This window comes from Nothoprocta perdicaria, unplaced genomic scaffold (assembly GCF_003342845.1).
Source record: "Nothoprocta perdicaria isolate Ctin4 unplaced genomic scaffold, notPer1 scaffold_19, whole genome shotgun sequence".
NCBI lineage: Eukaryota > Metazoa > Chordata > Aves > Tinamiformes > Tinamidae > Nothoprocta > Nothoprocta perdicaria.
In genome coordinates, this window is record NW_020455093.1 from 3,153,540 (window position 1) to 3,175,967 (window position 22,428).

Below are 22,428 nucleotides of genomic sequence, written 5' to 3' on the forward strand. Positions count from 1 at the left end.
ACTGCCTCACAGYGTTAAAGCTTTCTACTGCTTTTCCTTGGATTAGCAGACTTTTCCGAAGGAGACTGGGGACGAAGGTGAGCTGGAGCAGCAGGAAAGGCGGCCATTTTAATAGACATATTAGAAAATATATATATATAAATAGTATCAGGCTTCTCCATTGCTTCCCCAGAGCAACTTTTCCTGGGCTTTCTGTCCCAAAGGACAAGGGGCCCAAAGGAGATGGGTGACTGGACAGCACCAGATACGCTGCTCGCCACGTTATCCTGAGGTCTCCTGACCGGCCATCTTGACCAACCCTCCTAGCAGCAGCTGAGGGCTGTTCTTTAAGCGCGGGGGGAGAGCAAGGCCTGGTTTGGGGACACGCCATGGGCAGCCCATGCAGGAGCGGGGCCTTCACGGGCCAGGCCATCTCCTCAGCGAGGTTCCCACCGCGGGCCTGAGCGCCGACGGTCCCCATAGAGCTGCTGTCAGCTGAGAGGCTTTCCCAGGCCTTTAAAGCCCGGCTTTTGGTGGGAGAAGAGTCACAGAGCAACGACCTGCCGAGCTGGCCACAGAGCAATCCCTTTCACTTTATTTACTCATTAATGTTTGCAAAGCTCCTGTAATTATTTACTCTGAAGGAGAAAACAAGCAAAGCGCAGCAGGACAGGACTACGAGAGGCACCGCAGCAGCCCCRGGCAGAGCGCCGGCCCACGCGCCGCCTCTGCCGGCCACCCCTGGCCATGGGCACGGAAACGGCGCCCGGGAGCAGCCCCACGTCGGGCCCCCGAGCCCTCCTGCCCCTGGATCCTGCCATGGAAAGGGTTTCCAGGTCGGTGCTCTAGGAAGAGAGGAGACGTGTTGCCTTCGGCACGTGCAGTTTCAGGGAGTGGCCAAGGGGCTCTGCATCTGGAGTCCACAAAATGTTCTGTCATTTTCCCACTACTTCCCTCTGCATTCCCAGGCCAGCGTGGGCTGGTACCAGTCCTCCACAGAGCAGATCCTCCAGGTGCAGCTCATGGCATCTCCTCATCTCCCACGCTCCAGGCAACTGGCTGGGCAGAGGCAGGCGGATGAGCAGGACTGCGAGTATCRAAGCTTCAAGGATCGCAAACCCACCTTGGAAAAGTTTACAAACTTGAGTGCTGACCCAAAGCACCATGATTTTCACAGCGAGTGTTTGCTGCTTGCCCAAACGTTGGGATACTGGTCTGTGCTGTTGGGGCCTCATGAGCCCCACAGTCACTCCCAGCTCTGGTTCTGGCCCTCTCCCCATCTGGCCTTGCCAGGTTTGTGTCCACCAGCCCTCTGTGCCTCCTCCCTGCCTCAGTTTCCCTCTCACCCCCTCTTTGCCCTGACTCCCAGACAAGCAGCTCTGCCGAGCGCAGAGCGCAGCCCTGGTCCGCAGGATGCGCCGGGGGCCGCGCTGCCCGAGCCTGCCCTGTTCCCGCTGCGCGAGGCTCCTGCCGAAGCCTCGTCCCGGCTGCGCGCGCAGCAGCAGCCTGTGCGAGCAGCAGCCTGTGCGAGCACGTCTCTCGCCAGGGCAGGGCCCAGCCACAACCGAATCCACGCAAAACAACACAGGGAGCATCCCTGCGAGGGCTGGCATGGAAGAGCAGCCGGGTGGTTGGGATACCCGCGGCCAACGCGCAAGCGGTGACCAGTGCTCCGGAATTGCTGCATCCCAGCATTTATCTGTGCAGGCACGAAGCCGCTTGCCTGCCCGTGCCCGATGTGCAGCCACGAAGCCAGCTCAGGCAGGGCTGCTGGCACCGGGGCAGCCCCCGCTGCAATGGCGCGGCTGCACGAGGGCCGGGGCTGCAGCCGCCGCCGGCTCCCTTGCGCGTGGGGCAGCACTCACAAGCACCTCGGCCTCGGAAGAGGTGCCGGGCTGCAGGGCCCATGGTCAGGTGAGAAATAGTTCAGTGACCTGGAGCCTTCCCGAGCTTCCGATTGTGAYGGGCCGAGTTGGCCCCTCCGTTTGCCCTGGCTGCTGTCCAAGCGAGCGGTGACACAGCCGGGTCATGGGGCAGGTGACACTGGTCACCGGGTCTATTTGTGCACGTGCCTGCAGCCTGGGACACCTTTGAGAGATTACAAAATAAACAGCACTTAATTCACCAGGCATGGCATCAATGCAGGGGCGGTGCGGACAGGAGAAGGGATCGCTGGGCTAATGGAATCGAGGCCTGTGCAAACAGGAGAACGTGACCTGCACCGGCAGCCCCAGCTGCACCCTGTGGAAAGGAGAGGGCCCCAAGGCCTTCCCAGGGGTGGTGATCCATGCAAAGCCATCTGGCCCGTGAACCAGCAGCACTGCAGCTAGGAAGGTACCGAAGAACAAGGAGAAATAAAGGTAKCTGAGGAAAAAAAGCAAGCAAAACAACTGGTTGGGGAAAAGCTCCTGCTTTATTGGACGCATTTATTTAGCTGAAGGAAAAATAAACAGAAAAYGCAGAGAGGGGCACATATGCTCTCACTGTCTTGAAGGAAAGCTCCTGCAATTAATTTTAATAAACAAAAGATTCACAGAGGAACTGCTGCAGAATTCAGATTTCCCATATGAAAAGAGATGAAATCTTTAAAGCTCAACTGACATATATTAGAGCCTCAAATCATGCCTCAGGGATGCCAGATCATCTTGTGGGGCTGACTGCTTTGGAGTTCAAAGTTGTATCTTTAAGAATTTACCTTTGATCCACTGTGATTCTGCTCTGCAGATAAGCGCTACTTCAAACACACATTTTAATTCCCTTGATGAATATAAAATATGAAATACAGGAAGGCTGAGGGGCAGGGGGAGGAAGGCAAGACCGTGTGAGCACCCCTGCACACCCACACCCCACTGAGCCCTTTGGAGAGGGATGCTCAAGAGCCCTGGGAAGAGGCGGGAGCGCTGGCTGCTGTCACAGCTGACAAGAACACACCAATGTCTCGCGGAGGTTCCGACATGAAACGCTGCGTGGGCAGCCCGTGGCACCGGGAGCTCCATAAGCRCTGCCTGTGGTTGTCCAGCGCCAAGAGAGCTCTGCCAGCGCTGCTGCTCCACCCCGAGCCCCGCGCGAGCCCAGCTGCTTGCAGGAGGTCTGCGGAACAGAGCTCAGCCTGGTGGCAAGATCCTCAAATAGTCGAGGGGGTGACGGTGCAGCTGGAGAATACACGGAGTTGAAAGGCTGGCCCAGCTGCGCTGAAACAAAAGGCTTGTTGAGACGTTCTCTGAACAGCAAAGCCAAGCGCCTCGTAGGAGAGGTCAAACGAGAGCACGGGCAGTAATAGGATTATTTCCAAGAACGAGTCTGGACCGCATCCAAGTGTTCTCACCCCCATAACGTCAACGCCTGCCCCTTTGCAGGCGATGCCAAGCGCTGCCCCAGCAGCACAAGGGGTGTCCTCCACCCACCGCTCCTCCCAGGAAGCACCAATCCTCCCTGCTGCTCCGGATTATGGGAAGCAGCATCAAACCGGGAGCAAGAGATGGAGCCTGGAATCCCTGCACAGTCTCCTGGAGAGACTCAGGGTCTGCCAGCACCTCACCTGGCATTAGAAAGTTAGTGAACAAGGTCCCTGGGGTTGGGTTTTGTTTCATAGRTCCCCTGCCAGTCAAAGGGAAAAACGAGAAAGTGAAGAGAAAAAAATGCGTTTATAAGAGACTCATCATTAGAAATGAACATATAAAATTTAATAGCTTGGCTTAAAATACATTTTCCATTAAAAAACAGCAGGCAAAAACCAAAAAAGTCAGTTTCATAAAACATACATGACATTGCTGCTACTGTTATAAGACCCGTGTCCCAGAGTATCTTATAGTGGAAAACAATCGTCAAATTTAGTTCACATACTTCATTAAACAGTAAGAAGAAATAACATTTATGTCAACTCTACCTCTACGGAGACTCTAAATCTACTTCCCTGACCCTAGACTGTTTCTGTAATAAAACTTCCATTTTCAATAAAAATGTGTAAATATATATACGTATTTCTATGCATCACGTTTAAAAAATTCCCTTGCCATAGTAACATTGTTCCCTGTCATTCCTGAATGGAAGCCCAAAGGGCAGGTTCCTGTCAGCTTGGTGCACGTCCAGCTGCTGCTCTGCAGACCACGGATCCCTASCCGGGATCGCGTCCGTGTGCGCAGTGTCTTTGGTGCCACCATCTCGTTCCTCTCCTTGGGCTTCCGACCTAGAGGCTCTTTCCAGGTACCTGCTCTGCCTCTGCCCCACACCAGCCCAGGGGGCTCGCGGCTGTGAACAGAGCTGCACCCGGTGCCCAGAACGTCGGCAAACCTCGGAGCCGGCCAGGAGCAGAGGGGGAAGGTTAATGAATTGGTGTAGGAACCAGCTCAGGGCTGGTGGGAACACAAATCCCAGGGTACTATATTTCATTAAACAAACAAAAATTTATTTTTTATATATTTTTTTTTAAAGTGGGGAGGGACTTCAAGTTGCCATCTAGTCTCAGCGCCAAGGCGGAATCAGCTCTACCTGTGCCAGTCCACAGGTATGTTTGTCCTGCCTGACACTAAGAACACCCAATGTCAGATCCCACGGCCTCTCTGGGCAACCTGCTCGGTTTGCTAGGAAGAAAATACGTTTTTCAACACATAACCTGAATTTCTGCAGTTTAAGGCCACAAGTTGTATCACAATGGGCTTGGAGAACACGCTCACACATTTGAAGGCTTGACTCTCCTCAGCCTTYCCTTCTCAAGGTGGCCCCTCACCACACAATTCATTCAACCCTTCCTCATGGGCCAGGTTCTGGGGTACCAGGCAGCCTGGTGGCTCTCCTGGGACATCAGGAGACATATAAAACTGCCCCCATGCAGCTCTGCAGCCTGCGTTTGTGCTGACTGCTCCTCCCTGGAAGCAGAATTCCACACTTGTCCTTTTTGAACTGAATCCTACTTTTTTTGCACCATTTCTCCAGCCAATCCAGATTCACGTCCTAGCCAACGTGCATGCAGCTCTTCCCAGCTTTGCATTGCCTGAGAATCTTATAAGCCCTTCTCACTATSCCAATCACTAATAAAGACACGAGTGATACCAGACCCAGCACTCATCCTTACCCATGATGGTGTGATGGACATGATGGTCACATTCCACCCTGCAATCCAGGTGTGCCTCAGAGATGAGCTGCTGCTTCATCCCTCCCGTGCTACTATCAGAGGGGGCCTCTCCTCCATAAGCACAAACACATGGTGAGAAAATACTGCACMATCTACTGCAGAGGGGCAGGTTTGGGGGTTCTCAGCAATGCCTGCTGCCACCTGGGGTTGTATTCAGAGGACTTCTGCTCCCAGGTGCCCTTTCTGGTCTCTCCCCTCCAGCTTGCTCTCTTGGGATGAACATCAGACACATGCACTCGACTGCAGCAGCCTCCCTCGGCCTGCTGCTGCTTGGCCTGCGGGGTGGGATGTGGCTGTGCTTTCTCCAAAGGAATCTCCTCTGTGCCTGCGTCAGGCTGTTGACATCCCAGAACCTGGCACGTGGGAACGAATCCATGGGTTTCACCTAGTTGAGCTGCTGGAGCTGGCTGCATTCAATGCCTGGCTGCAGGGAAGAAGTGTGGAGCCCCTAAGGTGCTGCTAGACGAGAGCTCGCCCTCCAGGAGGGTTTCCCCATGACCCCCACAGTCTGAACCCAAGCGAGCCTGAGTTTCCAAGTAAACAAGTACTGAGATTCCTAGGAAACTGGACATGCTCCTCTTGGATGCAGTGTCCGATCTGGACACCCAGGCACCTTTAAGAGCAGCAGTAACACAGCCACTCCACAGCTCCAACAGGCAGGTCACAGCAGAAGCCCCAAGTGCCCTCACCATGCAGTCCAGAAGGATTTAGGGGGAAATCAGTACCTTTCCTTCCACGTAGGAAAATCCATGTTGACAAAGCAGGTCTCTGTGCGTTCTATGAACATACAAGCATGTGCTCACCTTGGGTGCATGTAAAGGGTTTGGCCGCTTTTAAATAACTACATTAAATATTGTTTTTTCTCTGTATATGGCATCCTTTTAGATGGGCTTCATTGTATATATTCCTGGTATATACATGAACACCGTATTTATATATATTATATATCACTTGTATGTACACATTTACAAACCTTCAAAAATATATTGCACTTATATACAATATAGCTTCATCTGATCAGTTCACACAGTTACTAAGGYGAGTTCTTCATAAGCAAGGCAGTTTTGCATCCTCCCCCCGCCAAATTAAACACGTGATTTCAACAATCTGCCCTGTTCAAGAGTAAACATTATCAAGTCTTTCTCCAACCTGCATGCAATTCCTACTAGTATCAATTAGTAGTTTTGCAGCTGTATCTAGCAGAAAATAGTCCAATACAATGTTATTAGCTGACAACAGGCTCAAATATAGGTACTGAAGAGATAAATAAGGTATCACCACTCTAAAAGGCCACCATCCAGGGGAGCTTCCCCTCCTATATTTACTAGTGTTTTATACATGCTCTCTATTTAATTCCTGATCTTTGCTCTCTCATTTCAAGTGCAAATAACGTCACGAGCATTACAGTGTTCTGTGGAAAGAACAGAAACAAATGTAGTAAGAAAAAACACTGCTCTGATCCCCAGAAGAAGTCACCACCTGGCTTTCTTCTGGAGAAGGTGATTAGTGTTTTACCCAACATGCTAAATTATGGGATAATGTTCACTTGAGACCTTCGTTTAAATCCACGGAGGACCATGGAACTTAAATCTCAGTGAGAGTGAGCTTGTAAGATCCTCCAACTTCTTCAATCTGCAACTGGAAGGTATCTTCATTAGAATAGTGCTTCACAATGTTATCATCCATGTTGACCAGAATTCTGGAAAATGAAGACAAACCAGGATTAATATTAAATGCCAAAGTTTGCAGAGCTACAGACAAATCTCCAAGAGCTCTCACTGCCTAGAGGTAACTCAGGTTCCCTGCTCATCCTTCTCTGACCCATTAGTTCCTAGCAGATCTAGCTGATTTTATCCACAGTAGCTACCAGTGCTTGCAGACACATTTATGATCAAGTCTAGCTCCTCAACCAGAGAGGCAGACTGAGCTCAGAAATGGCAGAAATCCTTTTGAGGCTGGAAGCACTTGGAAAACCCTTGGAGCCCCGGGCTAGTTTGATTATTACAAATAACCAGCACAGCCCTACAGAGCTGSCAGTGAAGCTGCTGATGTCTGGTTGCCACTTTTGCCAAGCAGTTGACACTTGTGTGTTCCCGTGGGTTCGTACCCTTCACTTTCCTTATTTTACTTACTGAAAAGCCCTCCTTACTGGTGGTTCCATTACCACCAATTTGCAGCTTTTGCAGCTATTTGGCAATTCTGTCTCCCTAATTATGCTCTGAATGCACAGCTCTGCAAATTGCATTCCAAAGCTGATTAAAGGACTTATTTCTCTAGTCAGAGGGGTTTCAGGGAAAGGGCTAAAAACATGAAACGAGTTCAGAGAACCACCAGGAAGTTTAGTGTGCGATTAAAAGGAAAAACAAAAGCAGACATCTTCAGGAGCTCAATCCATTTTCATTACCAAGGAAAAGTAACCAGTGGAGAACAACCTCTGCGGGCAACAGGTATTTCTTAAGCAGAGCTCTCTTCAATTTATCAGACAAAAAGATAACCAGATCTAGTAACTGCAAAAAGCTGTAAATAAATGCAGCCATAGTTAGTACAACTAGCCACACGGCCAATTTGGCAGGGCTGAGGTRGGCACCTCTGAGCAAAGGTAGCTCTTCTCCTCTCACAAGATCAACTCTGGTGCAAACAGCAATTACCTCAGCAAAGTCCTATGGCCTGTATTTACACAGGAAAGAAGGCTACTTATTGCTTAAGGATCCTGTCTTCTGCACTTGCACTGGAACTGGATTAGGACACATGCATATGTATGTGCATGCAATGGCATCTGCACGCGTGGAGCATGCAGAGGGATTACAAAGCATATYTGTACGCTTGGAAAGGAGTTACCTTCTCAGGCAGTTGTTGTATGGGTATCTACTCACCCTTTTTTACATTTTTTGAAGATTTTTCCAATTTTATCAAAGGGAACATCATATTTATCAGATATCTAGGAGAAAAAAAAGAAAACACATTTGTGAAACAAGGACACTGCTGGCACCATCTTCCACTTTGTGGAGAAACAGAGGTCTGCAAATCAAAGCCACTGCTCAACTGCTCCACCCCAAGGTTGATGCTAAATCCTGAACTATAACATGAGCACAGAGATGAGAACCCACCTCCGTGGGGAAGACACCGACTTCCAAGGGGAAAAAAAAAAAAAACAACAACATAATTCTCAATCTCCCYACTCACTTTTCATATTGCAGAATGGTCCTGAAAAGGAAACAGAGACCCCCAAACTCCGGTCCCTATTTTGTGCTRTTCTCCACGCTCCTAGGTCACTGAAAACCATTTTAAGTTCAGCAGAGAGAGCACAGTGGGAAACCACAGTCACTGCATGTGGCCCTTGATTGTAAAAAGCTCCATCCTGTCACAAGGACAGTGTCCTGGGCCTGACTTGCTCTGGCCAACGGCTGTGTCACACTGGCAACAAGACCCACCCCGACAGATGGGTGCAGGGGGCTTTCTCCCATCTGCATTTCTGAGCCCCTGACTCTAAGAAGTCAGGATGAAGCAACAGGCTAGAGCTTCACTCGGGGACCACAAGGAAAGGGAGGACTTCGTGGCCCTCCTTCCTTCTCCCCCAGAGAAAGGGAGAAACTTCCACCAAAACTGCCCACAACTGCAGAAGCTGCTCTCAGCAGGAAGGCATCAATAAATTCCTCTTCTGCCTCTTATTCCTCACCAGCTTTTTAATAGGGAATCATCCAAAAAAATTGTAATCCAAAACCCCACATCTAGGAGGGTCTCAGATTACAAAGCCAGCTCTGGGTCCCAAAGCCACCAACGATGTCCAGCTATAGGGCCCCAAATTTTCTGTCCTCAAGAGACAAGGCATTAGTCACCAAGAGACAGCCAGAAACGTCCGTTCTGGSCTTGTGCCAAACATTACACCATTCCTCAGCGTTAAGCTCTGTATTTCCTTTGCAGTCTTGTAGCAGCAGGGGTAGTTGAAGGCTATTTTGGAAGTCAAGTAGCTGAGAATAACTTCCCGCCTCTGTGTGGATACATAAAACCCTCTAAGTACACTGAGAAACTGGGACTGGAGAGCTCTTCATAGAAGAGCTCTGCAAGTTAAGAAGGCAGAGAGGTGRGCACCAAAACAAGACTGGGAAAGACTAAAATAAAACCCAGTTCCTGAAAATATTAAAATATTATCTCTGACATGACAAATATCCAAGGTAGGAGTCTGCTGACTGCTTTTGACATAGCTAGGGAAAGACCAACAGAGCTTCACCAGCAATTGGCCAAGGCAAAGCCTGCATGACGAGCCAGCCTAGAAGCCTATCTTTCCACTATGGACAGACATTCATTTGGGAGTAATTCAGGTACCCAGCAATGAAGCTTGAGCCAAGCCTGGATTTTCAGGGAATGAAACACCTTCCTATTGGCTCCTATGACCGCATGGTGTGAAGGGACTGAAGAGMCAGGAATCACATAGTCACTTTTTCMTAAASCAGAGTCATTTTTTTTTTTTTWWAATAAAAAAGCCTTATTACTTACAGCTTCCATTAAACCTTTCAGAGAGGGTGTCTTCAACATAAGTGCATCAAAGACTTCCTCTGACTCTTTTCGGACATATAGCAACACTGAAAAACAGATCAGTGAGTGGAATTTACCGCCTAATGGCTCACCAGAGTCACAACAGTGACTAAATAAATGCATTAAAATGCATTAAAAACACATTAAAGGGCATTAAAAGGGTCACAGAAAACATGCATAGCAAAGCTAGCTCAAAACATATTTCCTGTACATAGAAGTGCTGAATGCTCATGCATTGAGCATTTTACTTTGCAAATCATTTTTGCATTTTTCTATTTTCTCTATTATCTCATTAAAAGGCTGTACCTGAAACACAAGGAGGAAGAAAGGAAAACACAGCACTAGGAGCCTCCGGGGCCCTCTGCATGTCACAGGTCTTGTGCCCCAAGACTTCACCCCTCAGCACAGCCCAAGAGCTGCAATCAGAGCGAGCAAAGCCAGCTCCTCATTTCTCATCCTTTCTTGGTGCAAAGCTCCACTCATCTCACGTGGTCCTTCCCCCTACCATGTTTCAGTAACCCTCCTGCCACCCCAACTGACACCACACAGACCTAGTGCCTTGCTAGGATGGGAATGAAAGAGCAGGAAACCCAAKGGGAGAAGCATCCCTAGTGTTCTCGAGGTAGGCAGAGTCCCTCTGTGACACCATCAGCCTCACTAACAACTGCAGTAAGACTGAGGAATAAACTAGAAGGGCAAGGAATCCTGGAGCTTTGGTGTCCTTAATCCCTCTTCTAATGACTAGGTAGGACAACCTGGATTGTTTATGAGGGCTGAGCAGCCACAGCCTGGACACACCTGTGACATGAGACATTTATTGGGGTATCTACRTCAAACGAGCTGAACTTTGGGCAGGAACAGCAGCCTCATGAATTTTGGCTAGGAGAAAAGCATTTCAGAGCCAAGGACAGTAAAAAGCCACTAAAGGACAACACAGGTATGATGAGACAGCAGCCAAAAGAAGGATAATCCCATAGGCCCAGTTTCATGGCTGACTGCAGCAAGAGAAACCACAGGATCTCGTTTCCTTTTACAAAAAAAAAAAAAAAAAAAGAAAAGGAAAAAGAAACCCCCCAAACTTCTAATTACCTAGATGCAGCCCACTAAGACTGGGCTTGCTAGTTTAAATTTCGAGTCACAGGCTCAGATTTAATTCTTGGTTTGGATGGTCCTTCCTTCCCCATAACTGTCCTCTACATGATCTCCCAGTCGGCCTCAGTGCCTTACACGACACCACAGCAGCATCCAGTTACACATAATAATTGCAGAGGCTGACAACACGTTTAAAATAAACAAACTAGCCCTTCATTTTGTCTTTAAAAACTTTCAGGCTTCTTTCCCAGCACTGTGATAGATGCAGTAGTTTTATATCTAGACCAGTTCTTGGCTTTGAGCCCTTGGAGTCCTACAGGCTGCTTCCAAAGTGCTTTGTACTGGATTGGGTGATGAATTCCCTCCCACCCTGTAGTCTGCTACGGGGACAGTATAAAGGAAGAGAGACAGAGCAGRTAAGCAGGAAGGCAGGTTACCAAAGTTTAGAGGCAATCAGTGGCAGAGCTGAAAGAAAAAGAAAACAATTTTCAGAAGGAAAAAGAAATTAGAAATTAACTACATGCTTATATACACGGTCACTGTCACGACTCAAAAACAGGAAAAGAGGAAAAAATAAACAATACACACACAGAGAGGCTAAACTATACTCCAAAATTAATGTAAATGACTCTTTAAATCTCACATTCATCAATGTCATCATTATGGGCAAAGATTCCAACAATTCAGTCTAAAAAAAAAAAAAAAAAAAAAAGACAGAAAAATACCTCTTTTTGGTTCTTCTATTCTGGTCATCTTATTTGGGGTACCAATAAAATCCTCTTCCCCAATATAAGGCCCTCTCTTCAGACTGGAGCTGTCATTAATAGGGCAGAAAGTCAGTTTTGGGGACTTGCTCCTTGGCCTGCAAGCAGCACTTCAGGAGCACAAAGGAGCACAGCTCTTACCTTTCACCCTCCAGTTCTTCTGAAGCAACAGGAAGGACCTTTAAAACAAAGGGGAGACTTTCTTGACATCRGTAGGAAAATAAATGCCGATAAGCTAGGCAGAACCTCACGTGGTATTTAGTCCCCTAAGAGCATTACAGAGGGCTCTCAATTCTACACAACGAAGTCCCACAAGGTGACTGGGGCAGTGCAGTCCTGTGAGCAATATCCTTCCATCCCACTTGGCCTCCACCTGTTAAGAGCAGCCTGACAACAGCTTTGTTTGCATTGGGATAGAAGAGCAGAGGTCTAACAGCATCAGGTGGTTGTGAAGGGAGAGGACACGTCTGAACCCCCTGGCAGGAGCTGTGATGGATGTTGCAGGATGGCTCAGCCCCTGGCTAGACCATAAGCCCATTAATGCACTAGATAACAAGGGAAAAAGAGGCTGGGACACACAAAGCCAGCCGGGACTATCATACTAGAAGATGCTTCTATCCAGACAATAACATCACCTTCACTTTAAGAAGCAGATAATACTTTTGCTTGGGAGTGTGAAAATTTTATCCAGAACTGGAATTTATTTCAGCCCTATATGACGTGACACTAGCTCAATCTTCCAAAAGCAAGTAAGCATCCCCATTATCTCTTTCCAACAAGAGAATTTCAAAGGGTCCAAAATGCACAAGATAAAAAGCTAATTAGCTTTTTAATATGTTCCTATAGACTGGTACAGAGTCAGTGAAAAAGCTTCCACAGGCTCTACTACRGAGCATACTGGGGATTTTCTCCACTATGAAACGTGTGGAAAAGTTTGCCTCGAGTTTGCTTTGAATACCAAGTTTACTCTCAATGCTTGTTAGAAGATTAGGCAATGCCCTTAAAAACTAAGATTTATAATATATTAAAGCATGTCAGAACTTGAGACACACAAAAGTTCACAGCTTCTAGTCTGTTTGCACTCCATACAGTTGATTTTATTTTATTTTCCCTTTCAGCTCCTGTCAGCTGGGACTTCCCAGGAGCTCCGAGGCTGCTGAGCACCCGGCTGACACTTTTGCCAGTTCCACAGCAGGGCCTCTCACTGCAGCACAGGCTGGAGAGCCCAAGGTCTACAGCAGCTCACAGAAATCCAACAGATTTCACCACAAAAACCAGCAGCAAAGCCCGGGCTGGAGATGCTGTGGAAAAATCAGTTCAGGTTCAAGGAAATGGGAGTTTAGAGAACAGTTTCTTCAGAAAACATCCCCGAGCTAACACCAGGCAGTGCCTCAAGGAGAAACATCTGCTGCTCATGCAAGACTTGGTCTGTAGCTGTTTACAGCATCACTGCAGACAGTCTGGCATCTCCTATGTCACACACACATAGAGCACCTTGGACTTCTTACAGACACGTTCCATAGCCCTCCTCATCCCCACAGCCCAGGCTTACGTACGTGGGCTCCACGCTGCAGGTTGGCAAAGTGAACGTCAGGGATGAAAAGGACTGGCTGGGTGTCTAGATCCATGAAGGGCTTGAAGACGGTGATGTCCGTGCGCTTGTGYGAGGGAAGCATGGGCACTTTCACGTCGGAAACTGCCAAGGGGAGACCACAGATTGGAACASAGAGCAGCAAAGGCATTGGCAGGACTTTCCTACATCATGGAAAAGGCTCATAACCCTTGAACAAGGACACACCACAGCCCAGGTCAGGGGGAAAAGCTCCTGTGATAGAGGAGCAGTTTGAGCCTGGGTCTTCCACCAAGAGAAGAAACAGCTTGTGCAAACTCCCACTTAACCGGGCTGCCTGACCTTATTTAAATATTAAATCTGGCTGGAGTATTGCCTGCCCATTCACCCCAACACAGAATTCCAGGTCTTCCATCTACCAAATGAATTTCCAAACGGAGAATAAAAGCCAACTGTATCCTCCCACCATCCATTCTCCCAGAAGATCTCCAAATTTCCCAAAGAAAGCAGGAAGACAACAAAGTGAACAACTGCATCCTGTGTAGTTCCAGTTGGGAGTGTCAAACTGGACTGTATCACAAGAGCATCATCATACTAAAGAAATAGTAGCAAATATTTCATTTCCTGTTATGTTGTGACACTTCACAGTTACATTTCTATTCCAGCTTTCAAGTTTTAAGATTTTGGTCATCTCATTATTCACTCAAGTCACCCCAGGCTGCCAGACCCCAGCTCATCCCCACCAGCAGCACCAGCTCCCGCAATACAGTGGCTGCAGTGGCAGCAGGCACAGAGTGGAGGGATTTGGCCCCATGCCCACCCGGGGGAAGGCAGGGGTGCCCAAATGGCAGCTCCTACAGAGCACTGTCACACTTCATGTCACACTGACCCCAGTTAGAGACCTGCAGGCATTTCCACCCAGTGGAAACATTTAGATCTGGGCTTGAACTAACCGCAAGCGTCACCTCTGATGTCCCTAACGCAACCATTTTTCCTTACAAAACTCTGAATTCCCAGAGACTGATCAGCCCCTGCAAAAATAATTTTGAGGGAAAAAAAAAAAAAAACCCACAAGTTTCCACTAGTAATCCACATGCGCATGATATTCCTGTTCCTAGAAGGGGGCTTAACAGCTTAGGGCTTACAACAATAAAAATTCCCCTCACAAGAGGTAAGCAGCGCAGGGCTGTTTTCTTCTTTCCAGGAAGACAGAGGTCACACCAGGCTAAGCCCAAGCCTAGGAAATTCACCCTGGAAAGCAGCTTTTGTACAACTGCAGGGCTCTGGAAATCCCTGCTGAAGCTCTTGGCCCTTTTCAGGCATTACAAAGTGCTCTGCACAGGGATCTTCTGGGAGTCATTTGGGGCGACTGCATTTGTGAAACGCTCAGTGTGCCAAACCCACCTTTTATGATATATTTAGAAAGGGGGGGGCAGAAACCCAGCCCTTCCTACAAGAGCCCTTGAGCACAGAGCTTCCCTCACAGCAYTATCATCTTCTGAGGCAGCTCCAGGCTGGTACCTGCTGCGGCAGCAGGAAAATCCTGCCCGGCAAGCTGGGAGGAAGCACCTGCTCAACCAGCCGGGCTGGTTGTGGGGCAGCTCAGACAAGCACSGAGCACAGCACGGCTGCCCCACGCCAAGGAAGAGCGGGGAGGTTCATCTTCCTMTGAGCAACTGTTAATGAGTAACTAGGCATCAAAACACAGTCAAAATGCACCCCACTCCATCTGCAGCAGCCACAGGAAAGATGCTTGAAGGGAAGCAGCTCAACAGCCCTTGTGATCTAAGAGCTCTGCTGCCTCCTCATTGCCTTAATGCARCTAGAAGCTCTTTCTATTGAAGTTATCTAATAAGGATTATTTTTTCTGTCTAGGAGATAGGGCMTAAGACTCCCTCCCAAGCCTGCTGCAATCTTGCTAAACAGCTGTAAGCACATTTTTAATAGAAGTTAAAACTAGAGTTTATGGTCAGTCTGGAAACATCATGAATAGTTTTAGTTCTTGCTGCCACACGAAGCTGCAGCATTTCCCCAAAATCTCATGCTCACAATGTCACTTCAGCTCTAATAATATATATCTTAATTAAACAGCAGCAAGGCCCTGTTTTGGAAGGAGAGAATTATGTAAAAGTGAAGTTCTAAATGACCCAGTATGATGCAAAACACTATGCTCTATAAATAACATCTAAAAGTAAGAACTACTCCATAGGAGATAAGAATGGAATTATTTGAGCACACTATTGCACAGACTATTTGCAACTAAAATGAGATAAAGTTATTTGAAATACTCATAATTTCTACTTACAGGCATTCAGTTGAGAGCTGGGGTCAGTGCACTTGCCTTTTCTTTTGCTTTGCTTTCGCTCCTCATCCCTGATCTTCCTCTCGGCTCCCTGCCGGATGAGATKAAGGGAGAGGGAAGAGAGAAGAGGACTTTTCAGTTTGCTTTGTGGTTGCAGAGACAGGAGCAGTGATCCTTCCAAAGCCATGTTGATGGAAGTCAGCTCCAAGGCACCAGAGCTTTGTGTTATCCAGAAAAGCCACTGTTGAGATCTGCACATTATTTTTTGAAGTCTTGCCATGTAAGAAGACCCAGCAACTATTCAAGATGCAACCACTGCTTTTCTTTCAAAGCTGGCATGACAACAGGATATGACAACAAAAGATATCTAGGACTTTAATTGTTTGTATGTGGGATAAAAATAGATCTGAAGTGTTTAAACCAGTAAACCTGCAAGTCCTCCCTAATTAGGAAGTCTGCTAAGCAATCATGGACCCTTGATTTGTAAAACCAAGCCACACATGTGCCACCTCTCCTCAGTATCTCAGGATCCTCAGGATCTCAGGATCCTCAGCCACAGGTTGCAGCAGGAGCCAGCAGCAGCTGTGCCGGCCCGTGCAGCCCCAAAGCTGCAGATCCATCAACCTGAAGCAAGAGCCCCTTTTTCTCCTTTCTACCAGTGCCGGGCTACTGTAGAGTCCACAAACACCTAACTGGGTTCCACACAGCTCCCAACTCTCGAAACAACAATGGAGAGGGGAATATTTTCTGCCAGGTGCAGGCTGGTCGCTACGGGGGAGGGAAAGAGGGAAGAGTCTCTCGGGTGTGAGGCGATGGAGGCAGCTCCATGTGCTGGAATCACGCTTGTTCCTCCAGTTCCACATGGGCCTCCTGCACGACTGYGCACTGCCAGCTGCATGAGGGGATAAGCTTGTAGTAGACCCTTGATACTAATAATTTAGAGATATTAGGAATCCTTAAAATAATAATTAGAGATATTAAGGATTCCTAATATCCCTGACACTAACAATTAGAGATACTGGGAATCCCCAACATCCCTMGCACTCAATTCACATGTGGCCACCAGGCCACGGCCCGCAGGGAAGCACACAAGGCACCTCCACAGGCCCTCCTGTGAGCAGGGCAACAGTTCCTGGCCACAGAGCAGTCACAGGAAGCCAATCTTTCTTCCTCCCACCCCTGCAAAGCTGTCAGGAACACACCTGCACCCTCGAGCAACGCTGCAGGAAGGACAGATGGGCCACGCTGACARGACGGTAAGAAACACACGGCAAGAGGGTGCGAAACGGTGCCTGATGCAGCGTGTTGAACAGAGCAATAGGGATTTACCTCACGGTAAATTGATACACTGCGGACAACAGGACACTACCACTTGCTATGTAGCACAGGGGATATCAGCACTAGCCCCAAAATAAAAGAATTAGCCTGAAAGTTTGATGCATAATAATATATATCACCTTTCCCCCCAGCCTCCGGCAGGGGTACACAGAGTTTATGGAGGAAAGAAACAAAAGCAGTAATAGAAGTTACCAGCACATGTGCAGCTTAAGACTTGCTTTGGCCCCCTGAAGCCCAAGAACCCCAACATGAAGGTTTGAGGTTGACCCAGGCTCCCTGTCTGCTGAAGATGCCTCACRCAGACTCCATCAGAGCGACCTGCAACCTCTCCCACCAGAAAGGTGGCAACATCCCAGCCTAGGAGCAGAAGCAGCAGCTAAGCCTGACCTTTCTGCCACCTCTGCTTTCTCTCTTTCACAGGAAATCAAGAAAATTCTGCTGCTCAAACATCACGCTACAGAGCACCACCACGGTGCCTGTAGAGGATATACAGATCCCAGGCCACACGGGCAGAGTCTGTTTAAAGTCAACTCATTCCAGGTTACAGGGGCCTAAGGAAGGACGCTTCAAATCCCACCTGAGAAAACAAAAGTCATGTTTGACCTTTTTGCTGCAATTAGCACAGTCAGCAGAGCCTGGCTTGCCACTGACAATTCACAATTACAGGAAAAAAATAGGCTAAGAAAGTCCTCTCAACTTCACCACGTGGAYGGAGGCCTGCAGCCTAGCAGGCAGGATTTCACATTTCTTGTCAGTGCAGATGATGCTCCCGAAATCTCTGGTTCTGTAGCAGATCCTGGGCTGCAGGAAGGAAGCTTGYAGAGCACAGCCCAGCCTCCCTGCCCCAGAGAAACCTGGCTTGAAAAGCAGCGTGTGTGTGCAGAGGGTGCAAAGTGTATCACAACAGCCAGAGCACACAGCGAGAGTCTGGCTTCATTGGAGGCCACCTAGGACAGCCTTGCTCCACATGCACTGTATGGCTGCACATCGTGTGGCAGTACMTTATATGGCTATACATCCACTGCTGTGCTTGGCATCCCTACATTYGAGGGGGGAACTAGGGTGTTCAGCTGCCAGGGAAGTGTCACCACGAGCAASCCGCGCTCCTCCTGCTGCCCCATCCATGGGGACTAGGGCAAAGGGGCTGGAAGCCACGAGGACGGCAGGGGACACCCGACTTAGAGCAGGAGGCTCCTGGAGGCAGGCTGAGCTCGTGACCCACAGCATGAGGGCTGCCCCAGGAGGGAKATGCTGGAGAAGCAACTGCTCCCACAGAAGCTGCTCTTTACAGAGGCTTGAGCACCTCCTAGGATGCATTTACTGTGCTGGGGAAAGCAGGATAGAGGCACTTCCTTCTCCTCTTCCCCTCATCCTACTAGGGCAGTGCAGCAGCCCACAAGTAGGTATGAGCAGAAACAGCTTCCCTTCCCCAATGCAGCCAACATGCCTCACCTTCCATTAGATATTCAGTGATTTGTGCATAAAGGGATCACCTGCAGAGGACTGTCTGCAGTGCCCAGGCTCCAAGGCAGTTCAAGTACTCARTGTTGATCCAGCCTTAATGGAAACAGAGCTGCTGGAGTTAGGTGGCTACAGCAGGAGCATTTTGTGCCTTTTTTTTCCCCTCCAAAAAATGTATGGGCTTGACTCCCTGCTAATAAAACAGGTATAAGCAGCACCTTTACAGAGAGCATGACCATRTGAGGCCAGAGACATTAAGGACTAATATGCATGGGTGCTGCAGTAAGGAAGGTACAAACATGGAAGACGAAGTGACTCATTGCTCCAGCATCAAAGCAGGGAAGTGTCTGCTCTTTCTGAAAGGCTAATACTCTTGCCCAGGTCCAGGGAGGAAAGGCACAAGCAGGGTCTGTGGGTCGGGAACACAGGGCTGCTCACTGGAGCACCCCCCAGCGCCAGATGGGGCCCAGGGCGTTTGCAAAGGGATCCAATGTGGTGACAACAGCACTGAGCTTGACAGCCTCTGTCCCTGGCCCTCAGTGGCCTGTCCATGCCAAACCTCACACCATTTCTATAAAAACGATGTCACAGAATGGTCAGGCAGCAGCCTCACCTTGACCTCACGGCACACACATAGGCAAGTCAAATACACAAAAGTCATCTTCCCTTGGCCTGCTTCTCCAATTTAGATCAAATCAGCAAAGTATCCCGAGAAATAAAGCAGGGCAAAAAGGTAAAAATCCAAATTGAAAATGAAGGACACTGTGACATTGTTGTTTCACTGGGTTTGATGATATTTATGGTATAAGATTCAAATAGCTTCCTTTAAACAGTGTGCTGACACTTTGCCTGTCTTTTTATTAACCCAAATGCCTTATCAGAAGGGGCACAAGCACATCACTAATTCTAGCACTGTCAGTAATTGACTGGATGACTCGTAAGTTATGTTTTCCCCTCCCTAAAGCAGGTTAGTTTAGAATTAACCTGCTAAGTAGTGAGTTTAGAACTCACTAATGTTCTAAAGAATAGAGTTTGATACCATATGCAAGACTCCAGCATAATTGAAGAGCTTTAGACAACAGTCTGATATTCAGGCTCCTTTTAAGGGGTATGTGGGAAGGGATGGGAAGGGAAGAGGCCCTCAAGCCAAAGAGAAGAAAGAAAGAAAAAAAATAAAAGCAAATCAAAAGAAAATCAAAATCCACACAACTGGAAGACTAGCAAGTCTCTAAGCCTGGGCCTATTTACATACAAGATGAAGGGAGGACTATGACAGAACAACAGAGAAAGGGCAGCAGTTCTGCAGAAGGGGACTCATCTCTCTCCAGTAAATTCTTGGCAGAGTTTATCACGACAGGAGACTTCTCAGAAGACATGGGAAGGAAGATGACCAGCAGCTTTATGGACTACAGGAAGCTTCTCCCAGTCTTGAGGGAAAGCAAAGAGATCTCTTTAAAAATAAAGATGGGCAATAAAATTTGGCAAGATGAGTCAATGGGATGCTAGAGCAGAGGCAGGTTGGAGAGGGCTCCATTTGGGGATATCCACAGGGGCACGCAGAGCAATGGCTTTGGAGGACTGACCTTTGCAGCAGTGTCCTGGGGTTGACAGCAAGGCCAGACTGACAGGAGGTGACTAGGGAAAGCTACCAGAGGAATGGGAGGAAGGTGGTAAGTCCAGCTGAGAGCTGTAGCTGCACTGAGGGTTATTAAAGATCTCACTTGTGAAGAGTCCTCGTTGGTGAAGGCAGAATTTAATGAAGAGACTGAAGCCCTAATCAAATACAATGCCAGCCAAACAGAGAGCCTGTGTGGTTCCCACAGAGCAAAAGGGGGACTGAGGAAGTCGGGAGCAATGGTCATCCCGGCCTAGAAAGATCTTGATTGTTCTGGAAATAGCAACATTGCTCTGGTCCTTCAAAAGCCTGGTCAGATGGGAACATGTTAGAAAGACTGAAAACCTGGTTAAGCTTCTACAGCTACTTCCATCACCTCCTCCCAACCTCAGGTGATTACTAACTCTGGGAAGGGCGTCTGTCTGGGTGCTTAACAGAGGACAGCAGTCTAGTTACAGCACCCACCCAGCCTATAAATGGGTCTCATTATACTCCTGTGTCTCACAAGGTCATAATGAAAAGAGCATCATATTCCTGTCTGTGCAAAGTCTGTTTAAAAAAAAAAAGTGTAAGAAAATGTAGGAAAAATCTGGAAGGAGTCACACAATGGAGCTTCGGCAAAAATGTCTCTATTGATTCAAAAACTCTGTTTATTCAAATCAATTGGACCTATTTTTCCTTCTATGGAAGRCTAAGTTTGTAGAGCCTTCTAGTGTTTGCAGCACCAAGATTCAGTGTCTTGCTTCACTAACTTTCTCCAAAGTCAGTGCTGATAATGGTCATCAGGAACGTTTCTCCGTGCTCCAATATTTTGAGAGGAGCAAATTTATTCAAGGCCATCCTAACAATCCTGAGCAGAACAGATGAGGTTGAATTTTTTTCCCTTGCAAAGGCTGAACATACAGGGAGTTTTCAATGAACAAATGGTGCAATAAGAAAGGGGAAAATGCCCATTAAGCTGGAGAACAGCCTTCCCCAAAGCATCATTGCAGACCGAGCCAACYGTACCTTGTCACAGAAGACTTTAATTTGGCAGTAGGCTCTGTGGACTGGTTTGTTACTCCTGTTATTGTAGCTGTAGGTGTCGATCTGAAGATTCAGGGGCAGGCCTTTCACTCCCTTCTGAGAGGAAAAGTCTGTGCTGAGGCAGTTCACAGAAATGAAGACCTGCAGAAGAAGAAACAGGTACCTGTCAGTGGAGACACACAAATGCCTGGCAGGTCACTGAGCAACCAGAACTGAGAGCTAAACGCTGGTTTGCATTACTGCTGGTAGAACCTCCTGAGCTATCAGAGAAAATCCATAAGAAAAACAGTATTGCAACTTAATTCTTTACACAGACCAGTTGCATACAACAAAACACTTCACCAGAGCGAATTTAAAGAGTCACACTCCATGAAGACCCATCTTCCTAGATAACTCTGCCCACGAGGTCTCATTTGTCATGATTAAACCTTTAGCACAGAAACCTTCCTACACCCACTCTTTACTGGCCAGTGTTTTACCATCTTACTACGAATACAACCAACACTTAGAACAATCTATATTAATTTGGACAGAGAAAAACTTAGTTCTGTGAGTGCACCTTGAGCTTAATATTACTTTTAAGAGACCAAATGAGTAGTTTCAACAACTATTATATGTTATTAGACAAGTACAGACTTAAAAGACAGGAACAAGCCCATTACTTCAGTGGAAGAGCTGCTGGGCTTTACAACTAGAGACATGAATATTCCCTAGTAAGACCTACAATATCCTGTTGATGTTCAGAACAAAGGGGAGAGCGTAATATTTTCATTATTCTAATAAAAAAGTGAATTATGGGAAAAATTAAGAGGGATTTTCAGCATGTGTAACTTCATTTTCATAATTGCCTAAAAACCCATAGAACGAGTTTTGCACTACTGAAGAGGGAAGAAATTTTCTGCTGTGGATATGAACAGCTAGGCCAGAGTACTSTGTGTCCAGAAAGTGCTCCTGCTTCGTGCCAAGCTTTCTCCAGACACAATGCACATTACAGCAATGTCTCAAAAGAAGCTGCAACAATTAATTACCAGGAATTTATGAGCTAAGCTCATCCCAAGACCCACAGTGACTCCTTTCCTCTGTGCCTCAAGAGCAGAGGCTGGAAACCCATTCCTAAAAGAAAGCAAAGCCTTGGGAGCCAGAAGTATCTGCTCAGAGATTTTGCAGTAATGTCCCATCCCTTATTTTGCATGAGGGATCAGTTTGACAGTCACTGCAGCAAATCAGTGCCACCTTCTGGAACCCTTCTAGCATTACAAAGGCTCAGAGTGGATTTGGAAACAGGTTTCACTGTGATTTGTGGTTTTGCCATGTGCTTATCATGCACTTCTTTGCAGAGGTTCTGCAATGTCCTTTAGATGTTCTAAATAAACCATGAGAGTGGAAGTTTAATATCCTCCATCAACTTAGCTATTTAAGCTTTGTTTTTCTTTCTTTCTGTACACTACTATTAAAAACTGCTCATCTCTGCAACAGGTTCCCTCATAATAATAGTCTGAAGGTTCAAGGCTCACATGCAACTAGCAACTCCTGTGAGCACAAGCCGGAGGACTTGAAAACAACCCCGCTGTTCCATCTGAGGATCAGCTGAACGCAGATCAACGGAAAGGTGTGAAA

At 47.7% G+C, this 22,428-nt stretch overlaps 1 protein-coding gene across 1 annotated transcript in view; it reads right to left on the bottom strand.

Annotated features, from left to right (window-relative positions):
• Positions 1-5,903: 5,903 nt before the first annotated feature.
• The window catches only part of GRHL1 (grainyhead like transcription factor 1), a 38,843-nt gene continuing 22,318 nt past the window's right edge, over positions 5,904-22,428 (bottom strand). The window contains 8 exon segments of the mRNA XM_026037102.1: positions 5,904-6,809; positions 7,984-8,048; positions 9,605-9,690; positions 11,461-11,549; positions 11,611-11,678; positions 13,056-13,195; positions 15,375-15,462; positions 20,794-20,952. Of these exon segments, the coding sequence (XP_025892887.1) occupies positions 6,695-6,809; positions 7,984-8,048; positions 9,605-9,690; positions 11,461-11,549; positions 11,611-11,678; positions 13,056-13,195; positions 15,375-15,462; positions 20,794-20,952 (810 nt within the window). The 3' untranslated portion in view covers positions 5,904-6,694.